At 41.9% G+C, this 15,097-nt stretch overlaps 1 protein-coding gene across 4 annotated transcripts in view; it reads right to left on the reverse strand.

Moving 5' to 3' along the window:
- LOC122567707 (sodium/calcium exchanger 3) overlaps positions 1 to 15,097 on the reverse strand; it is a 121,681-nt gene that overhangs the window by 41,647 nt on the left and 64,937 nt on the right. For 3 of the 4 annotated variants that reach the window (XM_043726584.1, XM_043726582.1, XM_043726586.1), the window contains 2 exons: positions 13,006 to 13,197; positions 3,880 to 4,047 (listed from right to left, as the gene is read on the reverse strand). In XM_043726584.1, the coding sequence (XP_043582519.1) occupies positions 3,880 to 4,047; positions 13,006 to 13,197 (360 nt within the window). The remainder of the gene's footprint in view (positions 1 to 3,879; positions 4,048 to 13,005; positions 13,198 to 15,097) is intronic. The other variant, XM_043726585.1, reaches the window with a different exon arrangement.

Genomic DNA, 15,097 nt, shown 5'->3' on the forward strand with positions numbered 1-15,097 from the left:
GAGAGAGAGAGAGAGAGAGAGAGAGAGAGAGAGAGAGAGAGAGAGAGAGAGAGAGAGAGAGAGAGAGAGGAAACGCGAAGAGTGTTCGTGACACGCCCTCGAGGTAATAATTTGCGCGGTCGCTGGCGTAAATTTACATGGATGCGATCGCGTTCCTAGAATACGAATTTCTGTGGATCACGATCCTATGAACGATCCTCTATTCCTATATGTTCCCCTTTAGATTTAGATTCCCTTCTGTCGTAGTAAAAAGTGTAATTTAATCTTTAATTCAAAGAATCATCGTATGAAATTGTAACATATCGAAGTAGCGCAACATTGATCACGTTGAATCGCGTGAATGCGTCTTTCCATGAAATATTTCCTAAACGCGCGCAGAAAAAGAAGAAGATGAAGATCTGAGTACGTGGCGTAAGCACGAAGTTTCTCGCTGGAATTTTTATTCTCGTGAGGGAACTTGTCGTAGCTGAATTTTCCCTCTCACGATCCGTAGGTTCGAGCGTTAATTTTATAATCCGCTGTGCCGCTTCACATTGGAAGACGCGAGGACTTCTTTCGCCTCTGCTGCAACCGCTCGTCGTCGTGGCGTTTTCTTTTCCACCGGTGAAGAACCGCGATGAAAATTTAAAGAGTCTCGGGGAAGGAAGATTCGTTAGCTCCTTAACCAGTGGCCAGAGACGCCGTGTTACTATGTTAAAAAGTCAATTACTCCCTAAGGCGATTACAAGGTTTATTTAATAAAGGAACAATTACAGATGAAAGAGAAGCAAGAACTTGGAAGCCGGTGCGACGTGATACCAGGTCGTCTTTCATTTTCCACCTTCAGTTTGTAGGATAGAAACGTATTCGAAAATCTGAATATCCGAAAATTTGAATATGCAAAAATTTAAATACGCAATTGTCGAAACGTGCAGGTAGGAATTTCACAACGTTTGCGATTAAAATAGAATTTTCTCTCTCGTAATGACGATAATCGATCGTGTGACAGGGAAAACAAAATTACTCGGAATAAGAGGATATAATTGGAAACTATTACACCGTTCGTTTTATTTCGTGCATTTAGTTAGCGCCGATGTACAATATTTTTCAAATGGTATTTGATGAAAAATCGCCAAAGCGGCGAAACATAAACCTAGAAAATAACGGATAATTCGTTACACCCGATAAACATTTTACGCTTTAAAATTGTCTGAAACTAACATCGACATCATTTCTCATTTTGTAAAATTGTTACTAAAAATATTGCAAAATTATCGCTAAAGTTAGACGGGAAAGCGCGACGTTATTTATGGAATGACCTGTGACATGGAGCAAGTTTTACGATTGTTTCGACTGTTGTTACGCGATGTACTCGTTTTGACGATTTTACGATCAATCGATGACCATTGACACGCGACTAGGAACACGATTACGTTTTTTCCCTGCACCATTGTTACGAATCGAGAGTCGAGGTCGCGAGAATTCAACGACTTCATTACTATTTTTCTGGACTCACTGTACGCTTGTATAACGCGAATTTTCTTTTCTTGGTAAATTTCTGTTGATTTTCTGTAAACGCGTATAGCAACAAAATATGACAAATTAATTGTACTACACGCACGGTGCGCGTCATTTTACGATGCTTTTCCCCCGATATTTCGTTAAACGGAATAATTATTAACGCTTGAGATGAAAAATCGTTTATGCTTTTTCCCACGCGGAGCTTATTGATTGCGGACGTGTTTTATCTCTCATGTAAAACGGAAAATCGCGTTTATATGTTAACGCCTCGTTTTCATGCGTGGATAAAGAATGGCAAAGTACTGCTTTTTATGCAAGTTAATCGAACACTTGCTCTTTATTGGATAGAACAAGCGTAAAGCGTCGATTTTACAATTTCCAGCTTGAAATTCGATCATTTATCTGCGACAGGGAAGGAAGGAGCGATTAATCTCGCCGTTTTAAGTAATTTGCCGGCCTTAGTTACGAATTATTCGGGAAATTGTTCATTCAACAATTTCTGAAACGTTTGAATTACGCTCGATCGACAGAAATTTATTCCCAAATATTAGGAGGCTTGCGGTCAGTAACTCGAGCTCTGCGGCAATGTAGTTTAATTCCCAGTGGAAATGGACACAAACGGACATCAAAGTTGTCATGGGTTAGAGTGGCAAATTGCTATTTCCAAGCAAACTTCTCCCTTAGACATTAGAGACAGGCAAATATGTATCTGCACAGCAGTTAGAATCACAATGTTAGAAACACTGTTTTTCAGGTTTACCTCATAATTTACTGCTATTTGTGTCATTTTCTTGCTATCGTAGGTTTATTTATCAATGGAACCTTGTGGAAGCAAGTCATTTGTCTCTTGAAATTTGAAAGATCACGTGTACGTATATAAGAAGAATACGAGATAAACAAAACAGCTGGGGTCGATCAATTCGACTTTGAAAACGCTTATACGAGTCCCATACCGTAACAACGGTGTTTAATCACCGTTGATCTAACACAAAACACGATCTTTTCGTACTAATAAACGACGCGTTTCGATAAGGTTCGCTGCGTACAAAAATCCCTATGAAACGTAGCGAGTGGAAAGTAGGAATTAGCTTCGTTGATTCTTCGAAATTGGAGCTCGACGTATCGAATAGTAGAGGTCGATAATAGTCAGACAACTTTTAATTAACCCTTATCCTTTGTCGCGTGGTCCTTCGCTGCTCGATCGTCGGAAGCGTAGTTCCAAACAACGTGAAACACACAGCGAACTAACGGCGTTGACGAACGAAGACGAAACGATAGCAGTATAGACGAGAAAAAGAGCGACGGGCATGCGGAGGCAGTCTGGCGTGAGTTTAAACGACGAACTCGATCCACGGGGAAAACTCGATTTCCATTTCCTGGCAGAGCCCTTCTTGCAATAAAAGTCTGGCTACCACGTTGAGCGTCTCTTGATGCTCTATATGTCCTTGTAACTCACTACCTGTCCACAGTAACCCGTTGCAAGATCTTTTCCGTGAGAGAATTGTGTGCCGGTACTTACCGTCTGTCCGCGGCAGAATCTGTGCGATTCTTCCGCAGGACAATGAAAGATCGCCAGAAACTGTCCTCGAGGTTATCGAGATCGCTCGCCGAAGTATTTCAGGCTGGTTGTCAGATCATTTTTATGGACCAAATGTGTAACTTGACAGCGAACTGTCAGATAAAAATCTTTGTGATTTTCCAATCGTTCTATCGATTTGATCACCTGCCTACCTTTTGAGTTTCTCATCGATAACTACGTACTGTAGGTAATTTTGCGCATAACGAGCGAATAGATCCGATGTAAGAACTCGAACGTCGGTTGGAAATTCGGTTGCACGTGACAAGAATACGCGTTGTGCGCGTAAAATCTTAAAGAACGCGGTTTGTTCGAAATATAGGGAATAAATTGTCGAGTTGCGATAATAAATAATTAACAGCCATCAAACGGAAAATAGCTGTATCCAGCTGATATGTTCTGACACATATTAACCCGTTAATACGATATCCAATGTACCATTTTTAGTCGACTTAATAATTTTCTGCAAGAATTTTCCATCTGTGAAAGAAAATTCGTTCCGTATCCTTGGAATCGTATCGCACGGCCTTCGTCAGATTTAATTTACTCATAAACAAGGCCACCATCTGCGATTTTTAATTTAAAAAGCGGAGAAACTCGTGTCGCGGGGATACCAAAAATATTTCAGCACGTGCCTCGTACTCGACCGAGTATAAGTGGATCTCGCTTGGCTGTCGACAAGCATAACTTACGCGTGCCAGATGCAGCAACACCGCAGGAAACCGCCCTATCCCATTTCCATCCTTTTCCCCGCCAGAGGAGCGTTCATTCTTTCGAGTGTAGCTCGATATCGCACAACTTACCAGTTGGTGGGACGAACGCGAACAACACCTTCCACAATAAGGTCAAGCCGTGCATCAGATAATCCAAGGAGGACGGTGAGATTGGTTCACCAGCACCTTCGCCCTCGTCCTCGTCGCCGCCGCTCACCGTCAACGCCTCCGTGAACTGTTCCTTCCACGAGCTCGTTCCTGAGGATACGTATTTAGCGATTATTACGAGTAAATTCATTTTGTCGAGCATCTATGGTGATCGAGTACTCTGGAAAATGAGAAATGTGGATAGTTGCGAGGAAGGCTTGGGATTAGGTCAGACTCTGATCTGTTTGCACGTATCGTAATTCAACGCCATCGAGTTACGGTATTTTGTAAAAAATACCCCAGTAACACGAAGAACGTGAATACCATAGAGGAAGATTTGTAGAGTTGTAGAAATTTGTTCGGTGTTTTTCCTTCTCTGCAGATCCTAACGAAAATTTATTAACAACGCGTTGTAATCCGGCATTGCTGTTGAGTTACGGTATTTTTTTTTTTACGGGAGCTTTGGAAGATGAAAAACGGAAACAGGGCGAGATAAATTTGAATTTGTGGAATTTGCTGGCAATGTGTCTTTCTCTTACTGGAAATTCAACAAGAATGTATCGTAGGGTCGCGGCATCTCCATGGCGAAATAAATAGTTTTCATGGTGCGTAGGGTGTGCTTTCTACCTCCGCGGATTCCCTCGTCTGTCCTCGGATCCTGCAATTACGTCAAACCACCCTATTCGTAACGCGTAACATTCCTACACCGTTGCGATCCAACATCCGCAAATTATTTCCCAGGAATTCCCTTTCTAATTCTCGAATTCTTTCTTATTCCAGGGTCGCATCGAACCGCCGCTCAGAGAAAAGAATTTGGCGCCCGTCGATGAACTTTCCAAGCTTTTTCCTTTGTCTCGGATTCAAAGTTCCCATCGGGAAACTTTTTATTTCGTCGAGCGATAAATCAACGCGTACACCAGCGGTGCGCATTTCGTGGAGGAATTGTAGCGTGAAGAACAAAACGCAAAACCGATGTTTCGGACGTGAATTCTTCCATTTGGATTTTTCTCCTTTCCCCTGTATAATTTACGTGTTTGCCCGTTTATCCATTCCAGGTAATTGGCGAGCGTTGGTTATCGCAATTTATTACAACGCCATAAATCAGTATCTAGCGAGGTGCTTTCCGCCAAAGAACGTTGTTGCGAGGATGTGTATCGCGTCCGATCGATTTTCCCCGCCGATAATTTCCACTTAGTCTTACAAAGGCTGGCGGCACACGCTACCTGGTCCGAACGGAATTTTTCTTGTCGAAGGTTGTTTAAAGGCTAACACGTCCCGCCTCGATCAATTATTCTCGGTATCAGCCTCGGGACTGAAACGACCAGCCTGCAACCTCCAAGAAGTTATCTATCCAGACGAGCGACTACAAAATAGAGATTAGCTATGCTGGCTCGCGAAATTATGCGAACGATTACCGTACAAGATTTGTACGTCCATATAGTATGTGTCGTATAAAACACTGTAAAACTGCATTGGAATTTCAACGAGATACGACTGTCATTTGGTTGTATTGGAAAAACTTGGAGTGAATCTGAGAATATATATAGAAGATATACAGGGTGCGGTCGAATAACATGTACAAGGGAGCACGAGGCGATTGCTTATGAAAAAATAGGAAGGAAATATGGAGAATAAAATTCTTTGATTTAAGGTTTAGTTTTCGAGAAAATCGAGTTTGAAGATTTGTCAAGTATGCTTGAACATCATTGAAATAAGTTTGAAAATTTATCACACGCTTACAAGTAGCTGATCGATTCTTAACTAAACACGTTCAAACTCTATTCTCTCGGAAATGACGTCTTGAACGGAGAAATTTTATTTCATATTTTTGATTTACTTCCGCTTCTATCCTTTTACAGACACGTCTTTTACAACGATGCGTCTTTATACAAACATGAAACCTAATCTGTCGAACGTTGTGATCTTTATTTTGATAGAACAAAATGAATCATACGTAATTTGATAAAATAATATAAAACGGAAAATGTGCGTTCATTATTCCCTTATAAAACGGAAGAAACTTTTCGGACGACCTAATACAATAACATGCTATTGACGCTTGATAAATTTTTAAACTCGATTTTGCTTGTAATCTGTGCCTCAAATGAAGAAATTTTATTGCATATTTTGTTCTTATTCTTTTTTTACTCTTACGTATTATTCGGCCACACCCTGTATATACAAGTTCCATACAAATTTGTATATAGCGTAAACGTATGTTTCGTGAAAGATTAGTATTAGCACGAATAACCACCTGAAGTACAGGTATATGATAATATTTGTTCGCAAATTTTCCAATGCCTCCGCGAGCCTGTGTGCCTTGAGAAAATTTCAGACAAAATTATACAACTCTCGTACGTTGCTCCATATTTATGTTTTCACTTTGCCCGATATGCAGCTAAACGTTCGAAACAGCCGCACGTTTATTCCCAAAGGATACGCTGGCGTCTAGCACGGCTCGAGAACGTCTAACGAAACTTTCACAATTTTACGACCGATCTACGCCAGCGTGGTCGTAAAAGTTTCATTAATCCGTCGTCGTTTCTTGCTGTTATTGCGATTTCGCGAAACGGTTACGCGTTTCTTCGCACAATTCGCTTATTTATTTATCTATTTACGGGACACGCCTCGCGAGACGAGTTGCGTTATACGCTCCGTGAATAGATCAATAAGATGTTGTTGGCGTGCGATTGCAAATTTCTCATTTATATTCAAAATGCGATGAAACAAGTGTCCGATATCACGATCGTATCAGCTTGAAATCTTCGTGGAACGAGCGTGATCGCAAAATGGAAAAACGAATGGAAAGATAGAGAGACGAGAAAGAATGTAAAAAGAAGAATAGAAAAGAACAAGAATTAAGTAACGTCGAATTAGACAGAAGAAACGAGTTTCGAGGTAAGAAAACGACACCTTAGCCGATGTTAGAAGCGTTAAAGGTTGGCGATCGGAAGGACGGGTCTCGCAGGATTCGTTGTCGCGAATATGGTCGGCGTTTCTTGCGGGAACGCGAGCGTGCGTCAATTTTCTCTCCCTCTCTTCCTGGAAAGAATTAATGATTCGTTCCACGTGGAATATTCATTTTTCCGAAAGGCGGAGCTGCTCGAAGAGATTCCCTCGCTCGGTCGTCGTTGCCATACCCCGCGTTGTATTAAACCGACCACCAACCTGGCTAAACAATTTCGTCCCCCTCGTACGATACACGCTTTAAAGATCTCTTTTATTTTCTAGGCGGAAGGAAACAACGAGACTGGAACAAATACGTGATCGTCAAAAGACTCAGGTTCACAGCAATTTCAGCGAGCAGATTAATATCTCCGAATCAATTTACCTCTGGTTTCTTCAACGTTTCGATGTCGATTACTTCGAGCAATTACGATACAAATCTGTCCATTTTACCAACTTGATCGGAGAAAAAGGAACAGAGCAGCGATTCAGAAATCGTCGAGTAGAAAACGAGTGGGCTCGAACGCGTTTAGATAACGGACTGACGCTTCGTATTTTCGAGCTAAAATTAACCTCGCCGAGGGCAGTCGAGGGTGCGCGCACAAAGGGTGCGAATTCTTCGGGACAGACCTTTCATCTTTCTCTCTCTGCCTTTCATCTTTTTCTTCTCCGTTCGGTCGAATAAAAATTGCTGGCCTAAATGGCCATTTAAGAAATTCGCAGGAAGAGCAGCGAACGACGACCAATTTATGGAGCCCCTTCCGAAACATGTCCATGGCAGTGACAGTGAATTAATTAATTTTCAAGGAAATTGCCAACTAATTATTTTTATCGATATGTATATGGTTTTGCGAGCGAAAGAGAAGAGGCGAAAATTTGGCCAAGAAGTCGGAATTGATTCGTTCGTTGTATATTTGATACATTTACAATAATTTACAAGCGTCCGGAATGTAATGCGCGCAGAAAGGAAATCAAATTTATTCAACTGGAAAATAGATTCTGTTCGTTTCGCGAAACACGGTGTTTGTCAAGGTTTTTGCTGTCGGGTAATTCGATTGTTTATGAAAATCGCGTGCGCATTCCAACGTACCGGAAACGTGGCGTTTTATCGACAGCTGCTAGCAAATGACGAACACATGCCTCGACTTTTTCCACGTATTTCCCACCTATGTTTCGCGTTCCAGCATTTTTGTTTTCTCTCTGTTACGTTAATCTGAATTTCGATAGATTCCGCTATCGCGGCAAAGAGGTGCGGTGTAGCTACAGTTTGTTGGAAAAGTATATCAAGCTTTAACATGGACCGAAACGCGATGAAATAATTCTTCGGTCTGCGTTCTACGTTTGTCGGATGAATAACGACACATTCGGCAAACTGGCGGAATCGCGGTAACACGATTTCCAGAGAAGCTTCATTGAGCGAGCAATCCTTCGAGCTGCTGGTTGAGATCGCAGTGAAACAGATTCCAGCGGGTAAACGCCTTCGCGCATTGCCAACATTTACATTTAAAGCAGCAACGCTCTGGAAGTTGTCGTCGCTGTTCTACACCCGTGTGCATCTTCGATCCGAATTGTCAGGAGAAAAGTTCGTTTATTTCCTCTGATCCTCTTTACTGGATGATTTCACTAGCGAAATCGTAAATTTTTCAGATTCTGTCCCGTTGAAAATTTACAAATAGTTTCCATCTAATTTACCAGAAATTCAATGTGTAGTCGAGCTAGAAGAACTTGACTCTTTGATCTAAACTCGGTTTCTTTGAGTTTCATAAAATTATTATTTGAAACAAGGACGAGAAAAATATGGAAGGAATTGCTAGAATTGGCAAATTTTAGTCGCAATATCAGGCGATCGATTCACAAGAGCGAAATACCTTGCAACGATCCATGCAGCAGCGAGTAGACGAGTTCGTCATCGACTGGTTTATTCTACCGTAGAATCGGTTGGTCCCTGGAAACACGCGTTCCGCAGACCTTGTATTCGACCCGGCACAAGCGTCGTTCTTCAATTACGAACGCGTAATCGAATTTGTTACGTATGTCGGAGCCGGTGGTCGCGTAACGAGCTCGTCGGAAAGGGGATTCTTTTCTCGATAGACGTTTCGTTCGCACGGTACACGACGGTTGCTCTCTGGAGATTTATGCGATAAAAATTTTCATTGGCAGCTTCTATTCCCATTTCTTTTTTTTTTTTTTTTTCATACGTCAACTTTGAGTTGAAAGGTTGCAGATTAAAAGCAAACAATTTTAATCGGGAGCCGAATCCGAACGACGTTACATTTAAATTTCATTCATGTCTCGGTTTAATTTCATTCAGCCGGTGTAATGGCATCAAGAAAACGCCGCATGATTATATAAACATCGGAGAATATAGGAGCAACGACGGGCTCATAATACCGGTAAATTTGTTTGAACGTTAACGACCATAACAAATTAAGCGTACGCGGAAAAGGTTCACGGGTTAATTTTCTCTCTCGCCCTTGTTTCCATTTCCTTTTATTACCGGAGTGAATTCTTTGACGCAACTTACCCTCGATTTAATTCAACGGGGCTTCGTTTGAAATTAAAATTCTTTCGTCTCCGGTTTAACAGCGTAACCGGAATATTTTCTGCAGTTGGCGCGGATGTTCATCGATTCTCCGTTACCATTGGGAATCGTCTGGAACAGCTATGCCACGCTCGAAAACAATTCCACTCACGGAATTAGACCAGACTGTCGGCTGTGCTCGATTAACGAAGATGTCCTTCGGCTCGACAGACACATTGCCCGCCAATAAATCAATCGGTCCGACGCGTCTAAACGCTAACGGTATTTCTCTCTTTCTTTGTCAACGACTTGTTCAAAGGACTTCGACTTCTCATCCACCCCGAATCCATTAATTTTGCCGGTTCTCTTTGTTTCGTTTCTCCCCTCTGTTCCGCACCGCCCTGGTGGATTCTGTCGGATAGATCGTGAGAGGATGTTCCTCCATCTCTCCAGACGAAAACGTGCAAACGACGAGGAAACGAACCCCGTCGAAGGGAAACGCTTTATCGAGGCGCGAAGAAGGCGTGTCCCTGGCGATTTCCTCTAGCGAAAGGCAGGGCAAAACGTGAAATGCAAAACGGCCCGTCGAACAAAAGGAGTCGCCGTGCAATAGAACCGTGCCGATTTACCAACCCACCCGTAGTTCCTCTCAACTTTAGCCGCCACCGGATTCACCGGACTTTGCGCCAACTCAACCCTCCTCTCTCTTTCTCTCTATCTTTCTCTATTTCTCTGTTACGCTCGACGATACAAGTTTGAAACACAATATAACGGGACAGCGATCTCGAATCTAATATCAATAGGGAAATAGGTGAAACGATGCCAGCAGCTCGCACCATTTTTTTTTCCAACGTCTACCATCGCCTTCGTGTTGTAGCACGTCTAGACAATAATTAAAGTTGCGCCATCGAGATAGTTGAGAAGGTTTACCATAGCGGAACTACGAACGCATATAAAACGAATTCTCTGTTGCACAGAATCGCTAAACTCTAGCTATCCGCTCTCGGAAACTTCACTGTTCCCGTTCGAATTTCGCTTCCGTAGGCGCGATCCAACTTCAAGGTTTACGCGTTGATTCAGTGCGCGTACGCGTGTTTCCGCACGCGGTACTCTCGGTTTCAACTCTCTCTCTCTCTCTTTCTCTCTCTCTCTCCCCCTGTGTGTATTTTAACTTCGTTGAGGTATCGGAGAATTTCCTCGTTTCTTTTTCCTTTCATTCGTGGGCACAAGTATAAATCTGTTTACAGAGGAATGACGTTGACTGAGCGTGCAGGCAATATCGATAGCTACGAATTAATAAATAATAGAAAGGCAAGGGGATGAAAGGGGGTGGAAGAGAAATCAAATTAAATAAATGGGTTAGTCTGCGACGAACTACGTGGATTAATATCGAATAAGAACAGATTGAAAATACTCCTATACAATAATTGTCGATCGACGAAGACCGGCTTAATTCTGATACACACGCAGATATTTCATTTTTATTATTTTGCCAGTTAAACTCACGTATAAGCTTCCTACCAAACTTTCTGGATTACGCAAACTTGTTACCATTTTATTTTTTCAGCGAGCCTTAGTCGGACTCTCGCTATGTCGCTGTAAAACGAAACGTTCTACGTTCGTGACAATGATCCAACATCCGTTGATCGATAGTGATCACTGGCTCAGGGAAAACGAAGATTTCATCTGCGGAGATCAATGGCCGAGGTAAAAGCTTGTATCTAATCAATCTGCATATGATTTTAACGCAAGAACTACCGATAGTTAACACTGTTTCTACCAAAACCAGACAAAATGACTGGTCTTTAAAAAATACCTAATAATAGAATATTTTTATATTTATTGATTTATTATTTTCTTACAGAAGGAATTCCATGTTATGTAGCACATTTTTGGTATTATTAATTCCATCTGGGACCATGATCGACCTAAACGAGGGTTGACACATTTATAAAATTGTAGAACCAGTCATTTTGACTGGTGTTGTATTTCTAGTGTTAGGATCTAGCGATCTGGCGATCGATTCGGAATTTTCCTGACGACTGATATCATCATATCGAATGACACGCGGTAAAAATTTAAAAAATGTGTGGGAAGTTGTACAAAACGAGGAAACTGGTTAATTGGGATTCGATAAACAGATTGCAGGGCCCTTTTACATTTTGACAAGGCTCGTTTAGGGATGATGATCTCAGATGGATTAATAATACCAAAAATATATTACATAACATGGAATTCTTTCTGTAAGAAAATAATAAATCAATAAATATAAAAATATTCTATTACATATTTTTTAAAGACCAGTCATTTTGATTGCTATTGGTATAAGTAGCCTTGATACGAAACTATTTTCAATTTGAATACATAAAAAGCAAAATAAAATTCATTATATCATCCTTTTAGCTATCGTTGCGAATTACATCATTGCGGAAAAAATATAACATGAAGTAGGAATTTTAAAATAAAATTGTAAAACCAATTCGACTGGTGTGGTAGTTCTAGTGTTAAGCATAACTCTGTCTAAAGTCTGTGAAAATTTTGTGCTTTTTGTACCTTCGTACATCCTTGAAATATCAGACGTACGTTTTATCTAATTGATAGATAAAAGTATCAGGAACACGAGAGGTTACTGTCTCGTATGGTTGTCCGTTCAGGTAGCCTGTGCAAATATTAGGATCAGAGAGAAGCCGGTTTCGTCGACCATGTGGATAACTCAATTGGTTACGGTAGTTTGATTCTGCTGGCGGAAGAATCTTCTCGGGAGACCCTGTTGGCGATTCTTTCCTCTCGCCACCATTAACTCGTTCGTTATTATTGGTTTCTATTAGCTATAGAGTATCTAGACAATTACTCGTAATGATTTCCACCTTCTGTTTCGTCGATCGCGTAAATTAAAGTAGCGTACAAAATAAATTCAAGGTAGATGGCAAGTTTCGAAAGAACGAAGTGAAATAGGAAAGAAAAATCATAAGGAAGAGGAAACTACGCGATGTCTGAAGGGAAAAACAAGCATAAAAATAGATGTTCTTGGTCTCTAATTATTTTTCATTAGACGCAGTCTGGGAACACGCTTCTGTTCGTTCGTTTTCAGTGGAAGAGCGGTAGGTTAGCGGTTTCTTAACCTATCCTGCTTTAATCAAGGCTCGTTCACGAGAAAATATACGCCCGAGTGGTGCAATAAGGAGAATTTGAAGTCAGAGCGGCGGATAATGCGGCGAACAAGAGACAAGAAACGGCTGGAATCATAAAATGCTTGGTGATCAAGGAAGAGATCTCGCTGCGAGAGGCGGAGAAAATTGGGCAGGCGAGTATCGAGCTTTTAAATATTCCACCCTACCGTCTCGTTAAAACGCCAGAATAAGAAGATAATTTCCAAAGTTACGTGGAAATAAAAATACAGACGGCTACGAAGCGAACTGTTCCTCGAGACGACCAAGGGGAAGGCGATCTGAATGTCGAGGTTGAAAATGTAATAATTCCTTAGGAGGGACGTGCGTGAGAGGATGGAAAAGGGGGCGTTTGAATTCTTTCGCGTTGCTGGAGATCAAGGGGCTGCAAGGGAGTGTCTTAGAGAGTTTCAAGCTGAAAAAGTATCGACTCACCGAGCAGGATGGAAGCGTTGGCTCTCTGCACCAGTTTATCCACCGTGTTCTTGAACTCCTTCGATTCTTTGATTCGTATCTGCGCCCTGGACACCTCGCCCAGTTTCGGTTTCCCAAGCAACGCCATTTTTTCTTCGGCAGTACGCTCCTCCGGCTGCTTCATTTCCGCCGCCACTGCAATCCCTGCCTCGGCTGAAAACACATCGCACCTTGCTGTTCAAGTAGTTCGATCAACAATTCCGGGAGATTCTTGCCGCTGCCGGCTATACGATCGAGACGCAGGCGCCGCGTAAAGAAGACGAAGGAAGATATAGAAAAGAAAAAGAAAGAAAAGAACTCGTCTCGATTTCCACGTTAATTCAGTTCAAACGCGATCGTTGCTCGTTTGTTAATTCACGCGGGCTGTACAGCGAATATCATTCTCTATTCATCGCGAACACATCGAACGGCAAGAAACGACAGCTAAGAGCACGAGGAAAATCAATTTCTTGATTATCAGAAGGCAAAGACGACCTTACGAGCGATCCGTTTTATAAATCATAGCCGTGTAAAACGCGCCAGACTCCGATGCTAATTCCGCGCGCCAATGTCTGACCATATACCGGCTATTATCACTTACGTGGCAGTATCCTACCGATATGTACCGCCATTGGCATAGCAGCACGTTGCTCTAGCTACGTTAGTTCGTCCTCGAGCGCACCGATTTTACGCCGTATATATCACGCGAGCGTATATTCCTTTCTTTTTGAACTTTTACTCTTGCTTTGTTTCGTTTCTACGCTCTAACAGCGAGTAAAATGTACCCGAACGAGGCCACGCGTCTGCTATGAATAAATATCGTTTGATTCGATACGTTGCACGCTCGAGAATGTGCAAAATACATGGTTTTCCAACAAAATCGATAGGCAACTTAAGGTAAAGCTGGAAGCTCGAATGGAAACGGGGCAATTTATCACTAGCAAAATATCTGACGTACCAATCTGTAAGCAACGTCTTCCTAAGCGATACCTTGTAACTGCTGAATTTGCCGCAATTTACCTGGGGAGGCTACATCATCGTAAGTTACTCCTATCGGCTCACTTTTTACGACCGTTGTAAATATTCCGTCTCGTTCCTCCCGCGTGTTACGTCCACCGGATGAACAAAATCCGCGCGCGACCATTGAATTCCAAGGGTCTCGCGCCATTCTTCTTTTTTTTTCCACCGCCTCTTCGACATACCATTCGGCTCGTCCATTCATCGCTTAATTCAATACGAGCTCCGATGCAACCGAACTCATTTCCTCCGCGACGTGAAATACGAGCGGCTCGTACGCGTGTGTACATCAACCGCGTATCGCGCGAGAGCGAACGCATTTATCATCGGCATGCAGAATGCACACGGTTCGGAAGATCGTCGTATCGATCCCGCCGTTGCGTTACGTCACGCGTTTCTCTTTCTACCGAAATCTTAGAGGACGAAGATATTTTAGAAATAAACGTTAGGATCTTTGTCGTGCGTTTCTTTCTTCGCGGATAAAATTTACAAAGTGTAACTTTGGTGTTCGTTTTATTTCTCGATAGGAAGTTTAAGGTTCGAGTTTGATTCGATAGGAAATAGATTAATGGGACAACGATTATGGTTAAAGGTATTTTTTCGTTTGTTTCACGAAAGTTTCAGCAGAGTAGAAATGCCAGTTAAGAAATGTATTGTACTTTTCGTGTATTGCGTTTGATGCATTATTATCCTATCTAAATGTATCGCTTTTGTTTCTGCGTACGAAATGTAAGATTTAATAACAGACATAATCGGATCGTTCGAAGTTAAACACAAAAACAAAAGCCGTATAAGGTTGCGATTTTATAGACGCTTTTCTTGGACATTTTCCAGAAAACTCCGGCGAGCTTCCATAAAAGGCTCGACCTATCCTTTAAATCGTGCTCTCTTGATTTCATAGAAGCTTTTATCCAAGCAGACAGATGTAGCTTCAGAATGCTTGTTCAGAGCTTCTTCAACATCGTACACATAAATAGAAGTTCCTGAGATCGAAGACCAGGGATATTCGATGGAATATTTGACAAAGCATCCCGGAGTACGGAGAGCACGCGAACTA

The sequence above is a fragment of the Bombus pyrosoma genome, linkage group LG5 (genome assembly GCF_014825855.1).
Source record: "Bombus pyrosoma isolate SC7728 linkage group LG5, ASM1482585v1, whole genome shotgun sequence".
In the NCBI taxonomy this organism is placed as follows: domain Eukaryota; kingdom Metazoa; phylum Arthropoda; class Insecta; order Hymenoptera; family Apidae; genus Bombus; species Bombus pyrosoma.